At 41.1% G+C, this 16,883-nt stretch overlaps 1 protein-coding gene across 1 annotated transcript; it reads right to left on the reverse strand.

The window, feature by feature from the left end:
* Positions 1–388: 388 nt before the first annotated feature.
* On the reverse strand, positions 389–16,836 carry LOC129750054 (tubulin beta-1 chain). The gene is made up of 2 exons (XM_055745249.1): positions 16,475–16,836; positions 389–1,821 (listed from the first exon to the last, which is right to left on the reverse strand). Exons 1-2 carry the CDS (start codon positions 16,529–16,531, stop codon positions 535–537), a joined length of 1,344 nt encoding a protein of 447 aa, XP_055601224.1. The 5' UTR covers positions 16,532–16,836; the 3' UTR covers positions 389–534.
* Between the last annotated feature and the right edge of the window lie 47 nt (positions 16,837–16,883).

Consider the following 16,883-nt stretch of genomic DNA (forward strand, 5'->3'; position numbering starts at 1 on the left):
ATGAGTGATGAAGGAGTAAGATATAAAAAATAAGAAACAAAACAGCGGGTTTGATTTTAGTTGTTTTCCAGTTTTTTTTTAAATTACTTCACTTTATTCTTTCTTTTGCTGAGCTGGCAGTGGTTACTAATTTTGCGACTTTATACTCTTGTTTGTATTCTCAGGTTTTAGTTGATTTGCAAGCTGCGCTCTGGCTTGGTTGTTATACTGCTGCTGCGTTCCAGTTTTTTGATTCCTGATGTTTCTGGTTCTCAATGATTGATACGTTAAACGTTTTTTTCGTTTCGAAAAAATAACGTGGCAAATATCTCTCTGAATTGGTGGAATACTTTGTTCAACGTTTTCATTTTTCTTGGTTTAGGGAAAGGGGGATTAGTGTAGCACAGAAGTGGCGCAGGGTATATTCGAGAAGAAGGAAAACTGTTTTGGAATGACAGAGAGATTGTAGAGGTTTGCAGGAGGGCCAGGGAGGATAGAAGAAGAAGAAGGGGAGCAGGGTCGAGTTTAGTGTGTTTTTCTGAGAGCTCAGTTAGCTTAGTTTTCGTCAACTTCAGCCTCCTGCTCCTCGTCGAATTCGGCATCTTCGTCGGCGGTGGCCTCCTGGTACTGTTGGTATTCGGACACCAGATCGTTCATGTTGCTTTCGGCTTCGGTGAATTCCATCTCGTCCATACCTTCGCCAGTGTACCAATGCAAGAAAGCCTTTCGACGGAACATAGCGGTGAATTGTTCCGAGATACGCTTGAACAGCTCCTGGATGGCTGTCGAGTTGCCGATGAAGGTAGCGGACATTTTCAGACCTCGTGGCGGGATATCACAGACGGCGGTCTTCACGTTGTTAGGGATCCATTCGACGAAGTAGCTGCTGTTCTTGTTTTGGATGTTCAGCATCTGTTCATCGACTTCCTTCATCGACATGCGTCCTCGGAATACGGCGGCAACTGTCAGATACCGTCCATGTCGTGGATCACAGGCAGCCATCATGTTCTTGGCATCGAACATCTGCTGGGTCAGTTCTGGGACTGTCAGGGCACGGTACTGTTGCGATCCACGGGATGTGAGTGGGGCGAATCCGGGCATGAAGAAGTGCAGACGTGGGAAAGGAACCATGTTCACGGCCAGTTTTCGGAGATCGGCGTTCAGTTGACCGGGGAATCGCAGACAGGTGGTGACTCCGGACATGGTTAGTGACACGAGATGGTTCAGATCGCCGTATGTAGGGGTTGTGAGCTTCAGGGTGCGGAAGCAGATATCGTACAGGGCTTCATTGTCGATACAGTAGGTTTCGTCGGTGTTTTCTACAAGCTGGTGCACTGACAGGGTAGCATTGTAGGGTTCCACAACTGTGTCTGATACTTTTGGCGAGGGTACAACGGAGTATGTGTTCATGATTCTGTCGGGGTATTCCTCACGGATTTTGGAGATCAACAGTGTTCCCATACCGGATCCGGTACCGCCACCGAGCGAGTGGGTCAGCTGGAATCCCTGCAGACAATCGCAGGATTCGGCTTCCTTGCGCACGACATCCAGAACGGAGTCGACCAGTTCGGCACCTTCTGTGTAGTGTCCCTTGGCCCAGTTGTTACCGGCACCTGACTGTCCGAAGACGAAGTTATCCGGACGGAAGATCTGCCCGAATGGTCCGGAGCGGACAGAGTCCATGGTACCGGGTTCCAGATCGACTAGCACGGCGCGTGGCACGTATTTTCCTCCGGAGGCTTCATTGTAGTATACGTTGATGCGCTCCAGCTGCAGATCTGAGTCACCGTGGTAGGCTCCAGTGGCGTCGATTCCGTGCTCATCGGAGATGATTTCCCAGAACTGTTGAATGAAGAAATGAAAGGAAGCTTCTGTTAGACTTTTTGTTGGAATGCTATACAAAGCATTATGTACCCCTTACTGCTCTCAGGACTTTCAACACTTTATCAGTAAAATTTCGTTTTCAGCTATTAACTTCTGTGCTTTTTCAGGAATTTGAACTCTATAACTTCATAACCGGCCAACCGGTTCTTGACCTTAGTAATTACATAACTATTGCCCACGCTAATTGTAGTAAGTATAATATTTGTCCCTTCATTTTCCCGAAACGAATAATGATGAAAGCGTAAAATTATTCTGACAGAGCCTATTAATCAGTCCAAGTGGTGTCATTAAAGCCAAAAACTTTCTTTGTCATCCAAATACAACAATCGTTTTTCCTAACGTTTGAGTCATTTCCCATCAAGCTCGCACGGATGAGTCATCCTCGAGTCCTCAATTACTTTCCGGTTATTTTTTTTTTGTCCTGCTCCTGAAAGTTTTCATGTCGATTAAGGACACGGAACATGGGTCTGGCTGTGGGATTTTCCAGCAGCAGATTCGGAAGTACGCGGAAGAAATCTGGAATGGGAGGGGACACGACGAGCATAACAATTTTAGTCTCGGGTTCATCGCCCCATTTTCGTGTGCTCCCCTTCTATGTATTATCCGGGGACTCAAATGGGGCTCCATTAGGTCTCTGTGTTTGTGAACAATAAACAGCACACCATCTGTAATACGGGCGAAATTTTCGAGCATGCGCCCTTTGGGCGCCATTAGAGAATTTCGATGTGTCACACATCCCCCTGCTTTTAGGGTAGTTAAGCGGGGGCCAGGAAAACACGATAGTCTGGAGGAGAGTGTTAAGAAGGGGCAGGTTTATCGACCAAACCAGCTACCCCTTTTGCCTTTTACTGCCGGCCTCCGAGACTCGGTTTACTAGCCCCTATCTACAGCACCACGGTGTTGGTTCAAACCATTTATAACATCCTGCTTCCTCCTCAGGCCTTACGACACACCCAAAGGGGTATTGTGAAACAGAGAGACGGGGTCCGAAAGGATGTTTGAAAAATTCATGACTCACAACACCGTTGTTGTCGTCGTAGCTATCCGCCACCTGCAGAACAGGACGAAGAGACGACGACGACGGTGCCACAAACAGACGGTAACCGTTGAGAATTTCTAGGGACTGTGTGGTGTCCTCGTTTTATGATCCGATGGCCTCGTATAGAACGATCTTTTTTTTTGGGTGGAAACTTCTCCAGTTTATTAAACTCTTTCGACATGTACCTCCCTAACAACCCCACGCTTTTCTTTTATGGTAAAAAAGAACAAGGGAAAAAACTATATCGGTCGATTGCGTGTGCTTCCTTTTTTCGATTGAAAAAATGGTTCGAATTGTGTGTGCCGTGGTTGTTATGGTTGGGGTCGTGCGACAAGGCTCGAGCCAAACCGACGATGAATCATGTCAGGGTGGCATGATGATGATGGCAATGACTCACGCGCCCCATTTTTTATTCTATACACCTTGAAAATAACAAATTTGAGTCGTTATCATAAAACATTAAATTGTCTGTTTTATAAAGTTGTGTTAACGATGGTCGTTCGCAGTTTCGATCGAATATATTGAAGAGTACCTTCAATAAATTTCGAAGGCAGGGAAGGGGGTTCAGTTAACGAAATTTGAAAGTGGAATCATTCTAATGCCGTTTTCGTTTTTCTCCACTGGCGCGGGGCAAAACTTTCTCTGAATAAACAAACAGAATCGTCACCCAGGACGATGCAAATATATGGTTGCTATAGTCAACCTTATGCTTGCCCCCAACACTGACAACTTCTACGGGTTGCAACCGCCTGCTTGAGGTTCAAACCTCGGGCAATTCTAGTGGACTTCTGAATTAATAAACGAACACAAAAACAGCAGTTAGGGCAAAACTCGTGGATAACTAGGTTGCCACTGCTTATAAACGAAAACACTATAAGACAGATATATCTGTTATTGAACGTTACCAAAACAGACGTTTTCTAGGGCAGGTTTATTGAGACCCCTAAAGATGAATATTTCATGTTTAATAACAGGCTACTAGATCAAAACTTGATTTCATAAGAGTCTTAAGGAACCTGTCATGTTCGACCAATAACTTTCATTCAAATACCATATCTCCTACTTGTCACGAAAGCTGTATCGGTTTCCGATTTTGAATAACCAAGCATTTCAGAGATATTCGATGCCCTGAAGATTTATTCTGTGCACTAGTTCGTTGTCAATCTTCTTGCATATAAAAAGAGACGCAATCTTATTGAACTAGATACTCTGTATCGAGCCGTGTTTGATGTATCTTTCCAAAATTTCAATCATGACAAATGTTGAAAATGTATTTCATTTGAATGACAAATTAAATAAAACGCTTGAGATAGCTTGATCAATTTTTTTTTCGAAAGAGCCTACAAATATCGATCCGTTTAGATGCCGCCGTCTAGAAGCTATTTGTCTGAGAGTTTTCGCCCAACCTTCAACAAAAAACTGCCACGTAAGGTTGGTGGAAAAAGCTAATGAAACCTCCAGGTGAAAGGTATTCCGATTTGTTTGCATCGGAAACTCTCACCATGGTTTCTAGCAGGCCAGCTAGGCTGGCAACCAACGGTTGTTTGGAGGAGCCCCAGAGCAGAAGTGGGAAAACCAGCCACCAGCCACCAACCAATGTTGAGATTGGTGCCGTCCGATAAAATATCTTGGGTTGGTAGGTATTTTCATTTTTTTCCTGCTGGTGTCGTTACTTTCATCGCCAAGCACCGGACTAACCGTTCGCCGGTCGATTAGCCGTCACCGTCCATTGGCGCGCTTGCTGGCTGGCTGTCGTCGCCCCTTGTTGAGTAGTTTGTTGGGTGGAGGCGTTCTCGGCAGGAAAGAAATATTATGCCGTCAGTCAATCTACCTAGAGACCGCGGCCTAGGGTGGTCAGCCCCAGATTGGAAAGCATGTTCCCATTCACCCAGGTTTCTAATAGGCGATTGGATAGACAGCCCCTGTTAGGAAAAGTTTTTACACAGCACCTCACAGCTCACCTTAATAAGCCTCAGTGGCGGGTTGAGGTGGGTGAATTTGATAACTAGACGAGTGGGTTAAAGTTAAGCCGGTTGCAAGTCACCCTTTGCCGGGGAGAATCAGGCCACTTCGACTCTCTAGTCTAGATGCTTCCACAAACAGCTTCGCGACAACGAGGACGAGCTGCAAATCAAGGTTCCTAGACTGTATTGACAATTCCAAATACTAGCAGCAGCAGCGAATACTTGAAAAGGAACGGCATTCATGACCATAAATGGAGGAAATGAGAAGAATTTGCATTCAGAGTTAGTAGTGATCCCCCCTTCAGTTTTAGTTAGCGGTCTGTTAGCGGAGTCGTCAGGTTTCATGCGTTTTTTTCGATTCGTTTTTATTAATATGAACACGAACTCAACGACGACGGCATCACTCAATTTGCTGGGTCAGCAGAGCCGGTCATCGGATGATGTCATCGGCGACGCACACGCAGAAAACACACTCGAGTTTCACAGTTTTGAGTTTTATGAGATTTCAGATGATGTCAACAACGCCAGGCAAATCCTCTCTCTAGTCAGTTATCAGTTCAATCAATTTCAGCTGTGCGCTGCAAGCTGTTAATGGAACCAATTCAAGCCGAATAGGTTTCCTCCTCTAAATATGAAGTCGCTCAAGTGTGTATTTGTCACATTAAGCCAATTAAACCCCACACAGTTGTGTCGTAAAATTGGTTCAGGTAGATCGATAATTACTGCGCTAAACGAGTAAATCATCAGTGTAGCAAGATGGCAAGGGGATCAAATTTGAAACAAATTTTACTACACCGCGAAAGCTTTTGATTCAGTATAATTAGCCGGATCTCGCTCTTAAATGACTGCTTCTCGTTAGTGAAGGATGATTCGGCTTTTAGGAATTTAATTTGAAGAACCCAGACAAGGTCGATATGCGATAAAGATCTATCTAAACCTTATTTGGGTTTCCGTTGGCCATCGCTTCATCAGACTACAGCAAATTTTGTGGGTTGAAGACAGTCATATGGCGCTTATACTGAGTGCAAAACTCCGTATGTAGCAAATCTGTGCAATCGAAAAATAATCTTATCACCAACTGAATCGGTGCAACTCATAACAAATTATCTTATCCAGTCAAAACTGTTGAAAAAGTGACAAATGTTATGGATAGTATAAAAACAACAGGTCAACTCAAGAGATAAGCGTTTAAAAATGGTCAAATTTCACCTTGACACGAACCTTTTTCCTGCTCAAGGAATCATATTTTTCATAGGGGGTTGAAATCGGTTCTTATCAACCAACCATCTTTCCGCTTTCGTGAAAAACAGGTAGGTACTCAACAACATTGTTGACTAACTACTATTGACGCGGTTGGCTTATCAGTCAAAATTGAAGAAAAACTTCCCATCGATAGTTTCCTTTTACCTGCCAACATTTTTTACTCGCTACTTCTCGCGCTACATTTTCGCGTTATCGAACAAGCCTAATCTATTTTTAATTACATTCCACGAGAGGCTCGTGCACACCTTGAGAAAAAGTGGGTAGAGTACGCTTCAACAATTCCTACCAACTCGAAGTTGCATTGAACAAACTAAATCAAACTTTAGATTTATTCCATACGGTCGCCGTCGTCGTGGCAAATTCCCTTCCGTTTTTTCTCCTTTCGCTTTTTCATCACCCCAACCAACCAACCAACTCATCATTCACTCAATCAGAGAAGGTGTTACCGTCTAATTTTTTTTTCTGTGAGAGTCAAAAAAGAAAGGAAGAATCCCGCGAAAGAGTTCATTTGCTGCAGCAACAAAAAACAGCAGCAGTGAAAAATCCTATTAGCGAGGTGCATTTTTTGCACAGCCACCAGTCACAAACTGGGACCTGGTATGGCTCAATCAATTCAATTTATCATTCAAATCATTCGGCTTGTGGCTGGCTGTTAGGCTCCGGTGCCTGCCTGTCGTTTCACACGGAACGCAATCAACTTGCTGCTGACTGTATGTCTCTGTTTATCTGTAGTTTTTCCTTCCTACCTGCTGCCTCTGCCTTTCGCAAAAATTGGAATCGCAAATTGGATTTTCTATTTTTATCGTCACTCCACTTTTACAAGCGAAATTTTTTTGAGTGTAAGTGCTCGAGTAAAATTAATTGTTTTATCTGATTTCAAAACTTTTTAATTTTCAACTAAAACTAGGTATTAAAATTTTGATGAGTGAACTCTTGATGTCAATTAAAGCTTAATCATTATGAATTTAAATAAAATTTTTAGATACGTCGCTGGTGAACACGGACACGGACTTCCGACAATCTAGTACTTCACTTTTCTTTGTCGAAAGTCTTCCGGAAGTCGGAAGTCCGGACTTTCAAAGTAAAACTGGCGCTATTATATAAATTTAAAGTAGATGAAACTCATACGTTAGGATGTAGACTTGGTCCACTGATGTTCAGTTTCAACGTTCAAAAAAATCAAAGATTAAGCAAAAACTGACGACCCAAGAATACCTTCGGTCCTGCGGACTATGACAAAATCGGAAGACATGACCTTACGTTTTTTGATAACAAAAACAATAATTTAAAAATTCTCTAGATGGCATACCGAGTTAATCTATTAATTCTACAGATCTATGAATTAAATGTCGCATAAATACTGTTCATCAGATGCCCATTTTATGAAGCACTTTTTATATCATGTTAGTTTAGATCAGTGGTTTTCAAAGTGGTCCCTACCGCCCCCTTGGGGGCGTTGAAAGCTTCCAGGGGGGCGGTGAGCTCAATGTTGGAATTTGGGGGGCGTTGGAAGGGCTCAGGGGGGCGGTGAGGTCGTGATCCACATTTTCACAAATCACGATACAACATAGATTTGGAATAATAACGAGTAAGTTCGATGCAAAAAATGAAATTACTTTACAAAACTAGACATCAGGTTGGAGACTAAAATATTTATGATTTCACATAGCTGCAAGCAAATTTTTTGTTCCATAGTATCTCAATTATTATTTTTTAATGCCACTAAAAGATTTTTTTAACTTGTCACTGATTTTGTATATGCTCTACATGTTGATTTTGATTGATAAGAATATTTTGGGTTATACAAGAACAAGAATAATTTTAGATGGCAATGCTTGATAATCTTTAAAGTGTATTGTCTAAAAAAATCTGATAAACAGAAAATACCTTCGAAAAAATTTGTATTCAAAGGCGTTATATGTGATTTAGTGATGGTTATTTTTGAAAGAAATTGTGTAAGAATTATTTTAGATCAGAGAATTTTTATTTAAAGTTCTAATGCAAATTAATGATAAATAGTTTTTTTTACCAAAATTTAAGATATATAATTTGATGTCAAACTTATTAATAAGTTTATGTAAGTGTCCAGTAAACTTTACATAGAATTAAGTGTTTATTGGAGGTTTGAAGCAATATGAGGCCCTTGGAACCAAATAAGTATAAGTTAAGGTAGCCAGATTGCCCGGATATTTATTGCAAAATTCGTCGAAAGTTCGGTCCGGCTCGGTTGCTCGGAATTTTTCACTTCATTTGCCAAAACAAACAAAATAAAAACAAATTGTGTTGTGAAAATTTTTATTTATGATTCCGAAAAGAAATTTTTTGAACAAATTTTAAGGAAATAACCATGAAAAGTTTTTTGAATGCCTGAATAAAAACTTTTGATAAAATATGACAAAAATAAGTTTTTTTTTTGATATTTTGTTAAGAAATTTCTGGGTTTTGAGAAAATTTGCCTGGATATTATCCGGATTCTTAGTCGACAATTTTGAAATCAAAGGCCCGGATTTTACCAGGATTTTAGATAAAATATGCTGGGAAAATTCTGTCAACCTTAGTATAAGTGAATCAAAGCAAATTTCGAGAAAACACGCTTCTAATTTGTTATGTTCAGTAATTTTCCATATATTTAAAAAAAATGCTCTTTTCTTTCGAACAAAATAGTATGCAATTAAAATTCTTAAAATCTGAAAAATCATGAAATATAGTTCGAAATATAAGAATCGTTTGACATTATTAAATCAAAATCGACCATTTTTACACTTATAATACCTTTTTGGATCTGAGGGCCTCATATAAATTTGAATGAATTTTGAGTTAAGCATTACAACAACATCAAGCTAAAAGCTAATGGCTTTTTAACGATCCCAATTTTCATTTTTTCAATAGATTTTCTGAAAATTTGCTCAGGGGGGCGTTAAGCTCGAAAATTTTGCAAAAGGGGGCGGTAAGTGAAAAAAGTTTGAAAACCACTGGTTTAGATCATATGCGGAAGCGATATAAATTTACCTTTTTTCCAGATTCTCACTTCAGGAATAAAAGTGAAATCTTTTTGAAACAATTGTATCGATGTTTAGGAAGATTAAACTGAATAAGTCTTCATCAAGTCATATTGAACAACCTTGAAGATATTATTTAACTTTTAAAAAAAATACTTAGTTTTTAGAGCAAAAGTGTATAAATTCTCTCAACATGAGTAAGAATTGTTTCAAATGAATCGACCCCGGTTAAAAAATCGTCAACTTGATTAAGCCTTGAAGCACTTATACCGACTTAAAGCAATCCCACGTACCCGGAGAGAGAGACAAACCGACCGGTTAGCTCACTAAGATTCATTCATTTAGCCATTTAAAAGTCGTGTTCAACTTAAACAAGACTTATTTCTAGCGACGGACAAATATGGATGGCTTCTCCGTATAGTACTACCTACGGCCGTTAGATGACAAAGTTTCCTGCATCCCACGGAACGAACGAGTAAACTAAGACGCCAAGCAATCCAAACGGCTAAGTCAGTCTTAAACTCATTTCATTTGCTAGAGCGAGGAAGTTTATGGTCCAAAGAATTCACATGGCAGGCAGTAGTGGTGCGCTGAAACGTGCCCGGGGACGTATAGACCTACTCCGAAAGGCTAGAATTAACAGTTTATGACTGCAGAGCGCGTTTAGTCCGCGTCGTCCGTAGGAGGTTATGAATCCTCGTCTCAGGGTGCCTTTTAAGGCGCGCATGGACACGACCGACGACGACGCGTAGGTGGTTCTTCTCATTTATTAAAAGCATGAGGTAGCACAAGAAATAAGGGGAGCAGCGCGGGCATTCGTAAAGGGATCAGGGCTAACAACTAGTTGATGCTTTCTTTGCGGCCCAGGAGTTGCGCGGGCTCTGTGTGGGATGTGAAGTAGTTGCATCTGAGGAATGCGCGCACAGCCAGCCCAGATCCCCGTAAATGGGGAAAGTGTTTCACAGACCATCTGTTCCGAAAATGGCCGGCCAGAGCCGCTAGGCCACAACGAAATGGTTTCGCTTCAGCAGATTTCGGAAACTGACAGCGTTAATTAATCTCTGATGGTGCTGCTACCGGTGCCAACTAACGGCGATGATTCGATTCGGTAGTTTTTCTTTTCTCACCCAAAAAGTTAGACAAATGGGGATTGACCTGATCTCTGTTGCTGCTCTGAGGGGAGCCACGCAACCGAAAAAATGCATAATTCAGCAGAAATTTCTCTACCTCGTTGTTGTTGGTTGTGCGAACTTTCCCACTGCAAAAATAAAACTCGTTTCACTAGTGCTGCGCAAAACGTGTGTGAGTGTAAGCCGAAAACTGCTGCGTGGCAAACTTCTTCCGCATTTTTCGCACGGAAAACCGGCTTGGCTCTCTCACTGAGTAGTAGCTACACCGATCTACCCGAGATGAAATAAAAGGAAACCAAAAATTTTGAACAAACTCACGATGATAATTGCACATTTGCCAGAGGCCTTCCGTCATATTGAATAATATCACGAAAGTTTTCAAAAGGTATCCCGTATTTGGTGTAATGCTGAATCTTTTTTTTGTGATTCTTATTGTCTTGAGATGTCTCATCATGATGTCCCAGTATGGCAAGTCTCAACGCCACAACTTCCATTAATGGTTCATTTTTGACACCGTCGAGAGGCGGTGTCGGCAAATGACCCCTGCCAGTCACTTGGAGAAAAAACTTTCTCTTCCCAAACAGAATAAGCATTCCGAAACGTGTTCCCCAAGATATACAAAAAGATGATGAATTTTGAAGGCTGTTTACCTCAGATAGAGCCCTGGGAACTTACGCCCCAAGCTAAGAGCAAAACAAACCTAACGAATTCCGGGCGTGTGTAGATGACACTTCAACAGAATCTGAGGTGATCTGTTTATTCGAAGCACGACGCCCCGTCAAGAGATGTGTGTTTGGTTTTCCTAGAAGACATACATCGATGATGATCATCCGCCGAATGACTCAAAACGCTGTTGTGGTGAGGGCGACGCGCGAGCCGCAGAAAAATATTTATGAATGAAACGATTATCGCAACCAACAACAGCATCAGAACACCGAAAGATGTTTCTCTATACGGTTGGTGGGCCACATTTTTGTTTTTGGTTGCTCGGTTGCAGCCCCAATGATTGTTTCCTGTTAGTGTAGACTTCTCGAAGTCGGATTCGGTAATTTAACGATCGGTACTGATCGAATTCCGGAGCGAGGGGCCAACAAACAAACGGGAGACGCGGTTGATCCACTCCCTGCTTTTTTTTGAAGCAGCAATGGTATGTATCCGCGATTACTGGAGTGTGAAATTTGAGTCTGTAAAAATTTCGTTTTAATGACTAGCAATAACCGTACAAGCAGCAGTAGCGCAGCGCTCGACTAGCTTGTATGGGATAGACAGTCCAAGCACCATTAGTGCAAATAGTAAGTATAGGAAGGTAAGAAAAACTTCCGAAACGGGATCTCTGAAAGGAAAACGAGCGAGGCGCGGTTCCGTAATAGTTGAAAAATCAAACACGGCCAAGTAGTCAAGCACCCAATCAATCTCAAGTTTCGTTCGACGGTTGAACGGTAATGCTCTAATTAATCTACGACACATGATTGCCGATGATGCCTGCCTGCCCGCCGTCAGTTGTGCTGAAGAGAGCGAGCAATCACCACCGGTGAATGGATCGATCTTCAACTGTTTCTTCTTCTTCGTTGGAGAAAGATGAAGTGGCTCGTTGAGAGAAAATCACTCGTCCGTCGTCAATCGAACGGCCGGCAAAGAGATTTGAATGATCCATCCACAAACGCCCTGTCGGCAATTCGAACGGATAATGAAGAACTAATTTCCGAATTTAGACGCGTGCTAATGGATCCATTGATTAAAAATGCAATCACTTTGCACGTTCAATGGAAAATTAGAAGTTATTGTATCACGTCGTGATCAATGATTTTCGTTTGTCTTCCGATTTTCCATAAAAGGGGAAAACCTATTGCTTCAACCCAACTACTAGCGATTGTTTTATTACAACTCCCTTCTTATATAAAACCTAATTTTTTACTAGAAATTCAAAATATAGGTATCGAGCTGTATAAGACTAACTATCCACAAGGAAGATTGATTAATTTATCTTCAACTTGAGTCAAATACAACTAACAAATTCAATGATTCGGAAACGTTAAAAATGTATATTTAGCAGCTTTCGCTTTTTATAACTGACGCCGCTCTACCGGTCGATAAAATTCGAATAATTTAAACTCATACCAATCAACCTGAGTCGAGAGTGTTAATCTAAAACGCAAGCTTTCCCACGAACCAAAGCAACCGGAACTGATTGGACCCTCAATGGCTCGGCCTCAACAGAAACAACGTCCGATGGACCAAACCAAACCAAACCCATCGACAACAAGCGATCACCCAAAACGGGGTCCCTAACGTAACATAAATCATAACAAACCATAAAAACCGATTTTTATGGAAAGGTTGATTCGAATGAGTTTTACTTTTAATCCGAGCTACCTCGCACATAATAGCCATTCTCTTCCAACAACAACAACGGCCCCAAATGCCGATGAACCGTGGCTAAGCTCACTGGCACAGAAATCGAGAAATACTTTCTTTTCATCGTCGTCGTCGTCGTCATCGTGGACCACATTTCGCGAAATAAAAGTAGAGCCTTGTAATTTTTACAATCAATCTTTCCCTCCTTCTCCACTTTAGGTTTTATGACTTTCGACAAGCAATTCACTGACGGTCCCATTCCAGTCCACTGACCGATCGACTGATCGTCACTTTTGAAGCAAAAAACGTCATGTCGCAAAGCCTCTGGGGACGAATGGGCGTTCATAGTCAAATCTTTTGATGGGTGAGTTTTGAAAGAGGATCCTCAACTCATGTTGCAGGGATTGGAGGCTGAAACTGTACACGAAAGAAAGAAGACTACAGTTATCGTTTTTTCATCGCTTTTATTAAGTACACGACAAAAACGGGCGCATTCCAGACTAACTGCTGTTGGATGTTGCTGCAGTCAGCTCTTTCCCAAAGGTGCTCAAACTAACAACTCTCAAGGCTGTGTGGGGCGCTATAAGAGTTTCAGAGAAGCGAACACGAGGATTTACTGCCCCTGTAGGAGAAATTGGTATTAGACATTAGACAGATAACTGTGTGAGGTGCCCCGTGGATCGCAAACGCTGATCCCTAAAGAAACACCCGAGTGCTTCAACATCCAAAGGCATATGGGGATTGGTTTTTCGATTTAGTGGGAAACTTCTCTGAAGCGACCCAACTCAAGTGAGTGGTGTTAATCGAATTTTATGTTTTTCCTCGGCCGAGGGCCGATGCAAGGCGAACTCGAACCGGAGGACCGGCGCTAATTTTAGATAAATGTCGCGACAAATCTACAAATGGTTTCGATTTTTTGAGTTTTTGTTTTGACTTATTCGCCCCTGCCCCTCCAAAGATCATTGGCATTGTCTTCCGAAAGAACGACGATGCGGTGAGCTGTTGAATACATCCGAGAGAGTGGGATTAAAATCAATCTTTCGATCCAACCGAAATGCTCTTTTCAGGGTTCAAAAACCGTATGTGTTTGCTTTTGGCAGCTTTGTCAACACATCGCATCGCATCGGTTGAAGTTTTGTTTTAGGTGCGACGATTAGCGAGAGAACTTTTTCGAAAATAAACACGATAATTCCATTGCCATGTTGTTTTCGACAAAACATGACTCGTTGAAAAGTCTAGACAAATGGGAGGTTCGATGGAATCACAGTACTTAATACCAGTGGCAATACTCAAATAGGTACATTTGATTTTTTTTTTCGATATTTTAAACCTATCTGACCAATCATTCGTAAATACAACACTGATGTCAGGTCAGGTCACATGGTTTTGTTTTTTTGGTGGGCATATTTATTGAGCCACATTTTGAGAACAAATTTAAGCAGTTATTACAGAAGAAAAATCTACAAATGCAGCTACAAATTTTGATTGTTTAAAAATTTATCTAGGTAAAAACATAAAACATTTTGAAGACAGAAAAAAGGCATAAACTTGTTTGCAACAACTCTAGCAGTTTTTTTTTCTAATCAGATGTACTGCCGTTCTACGCAAGAATGTCCCATGTGACTTTTGGGTCATTTTCACTTTTTTGCTGGAAACGGTCTCTTTTAGTGTTAACTTTCGAATAAAAACACAAACAAGTATACTTTGTTCTGAACTTATACGAAATGTTCATCAAGGTGGTTGTCTCTATGTTGATAGTTCTACGCAAAAATGTCACACTAGAGAAAATTCTATGAAAAATGCAAATTTTATCAAAAAATTGTCTTAAGATGAGTTCAAACTGTTGAATTTAATGTTATTCACTGAAAAGAACACTAAAATAGAGGGCAGAGGAGGAGCGAGAAGCCTTGAGTGTTTTATTCAGAGAAATTTTCACTAAACACTTTTCGGTAGGCACTACTTACAAGATCCATACTCAACTATACATTTTTATAAACAAAGAGGAACGTATTTCTCAAATTACGGTTTAGCATGAGTTTTTGGCAAAAAAATAAACTACGCAAGCTTTTAAAATGATAGAAAAATTGTAGCCGTGTGACAGTTTTTCGTAGAACTAGCATCGGCATGCGTTCTGATTCTACGCAAAAGTGTCACACGGAGCATTTCTGGCTCTAATTTGCTGTTTTTTTTTGTAGGAAATGTAATTTTTTGGCAGAAAACATTGTAAAATGATTAACTTGAACTGTTCACTACGAAAAAAACTGTCGGTGAATTTTTAGTTTGAGAGAAAAATTGGAAATATAGCTGATATTTCAATCGCGTTTTTCTCGTTTGCACGTTTTTCCACATGGGACAATCTTGCTTAGAACGGCAGTGTAAGCTGCTCGAATCCACTTAAATGCTGCAAATGCTGTCAGTTTTCAAAACAAATTCCTGTTAGAATATGCTTGCCATAAACGGTAACATAACAGACCAATAAGAAAATGCAAAAAAACGGCCATGGCCATCTGTCAACCCAAAGTGACGCATTCTGGTGAGATGAAATGGAACACCTGCCTTCTTCAAACAAATACCGAAAATGAAAATTTGAAGATTTGGTGCTGTAAATTTCATTTTCGTACCAAATTTAAGGAAAATTGTTACATAAACGAGAATTAACTACACATTTCTTTAGTAATTTATTTGGTTGTTTTAACACATCAAGGATCGCGAAAACATCTAAGCTAAGAATCACTGGAATACATTATTCTGGTCTCAAAATTCGAAAATTTTACAAATATAATATCTGAGTTACCGAAACTATCATGTTCAATTTGGTAGAAGAAAGTTACATTATTAAATTTATGTTATGCTTCGAAAAGAACACATTCTCGGCAAACGAAAAAACGAGAAATCTCGTATTTGGTCCGCAAGGTATTAAATACAACTTTTAAATTCAGGATGAATAAACCTACTTGGTTTAAAATCTCTGAGTAAAAAAGCTAAAAAAATACAACTTTTAAAACTAATATTCTGCGCTGCTCGAAAGAACAATGCGCGTGTACTTTCATCGATTCAACCGCCAGGTCAGGATGTAACGGAAATTTTCCCGTCCGTTAGTATTGGTGAGTTCTAGGCGTTGTTCTATCTGGTATCGTCAGCCCCTTGATCAACCACACGGAAGTCGAGGCGCGTACAGCCTAAACTCACAGCCTGTTTGGGTTAAGTTGGGTTGGGTGGAGAATTCAAATAAAGCCGCGCGCGCGCCAACCGTTAAATTGTGAGGAATTCAAAAAACCTCTTGTACAACACACAATTAAAACTGCCTGTGCGGAGATGATGGTGTTGGTGATGATGATTCAATGATACTTTTTTTTGAATAGCCGGTTAACTTTTCCCTCGATTTTTCCTACCGTTCTGGGCGAGAAAATTTTACTTGGAGACACACTGCATAAACGATGCAATTTTCGCTCGAGTGTTCCAAATTTCAAGAGCGCGTGCGCTTTCTCCCGTCCAATAACTCATGAGCACGTTGTGGTAAGTTCTTCTTGGACAAACCCGGAGGCAGAGTGAAAAAAAATCGCCACGTAAGTATCTTCCGCACGATCTGCAAATCGATTTCACCATCTGCAGCACCATCATCCACAGACACCTTAGCCGTGTTTCTTCGTCCCCATTTTTTTTTGCGGCCCACTTTTGCAAATGGCGAGAAGCCATCTTGAACTATCATCTCCTTCCGCGGAGCACACTACCGGAATTTGCAAATAACTTATCATGTTCCGAAATTTCACTGGATAAAAACATTGCAGTAGTCCTTGTAAGCTTGCCCCCCACATCCTTACAGCAGAAGGAATCCGAAAATCCAGGATATCTTGCACTCACCTTAGCTCCAATCTGGTTTCCGCACTGGCCGGCTTGGATGTGCACGATTTCTCTCATGGTGAACTAAGTTTTTGTTACTTTTCTTCAACAAATACTAAACTTCACACGCGTCTTTCAGTGGCCTTTGGCTACACTCGAAGACGACTAGCAATAAATAAACGAGTAGTTTTAAAAACTTTAGGGCGAAGTTGCTTGCTTCCTCTTGTCTGGTTAAAATGCACAAGGAATGTCCTCTTTTTTCTGTCCTTTTGTTAGGAAGCGGTACACAAAACACCGACAATCTGAACTGTTTGACGATCACACACTAAATGAGCTGCTCGATTGTGGACTTTCAGCTTTTTGCTCTCAACTCTGGCTCTGGATTCCCGTACAACGCCCCTGGTTTTTATGAACGTACCAATACTTGCGC

This window comes from Uranotaenia lowii, chromosome 2, assembly GCF_029784155.1.
Source record: "Uranotaenia lowii strain MFRU-FL chromosome 2, ASM2978415v1, whole genome shotgun sequence".
Taxonomy (NCBI): Eukaryota; Metazoa; Arthropoda; class Insecta; order Diptera; family Culicidae; genus Uranotaenia; species Uranotaenia lowii.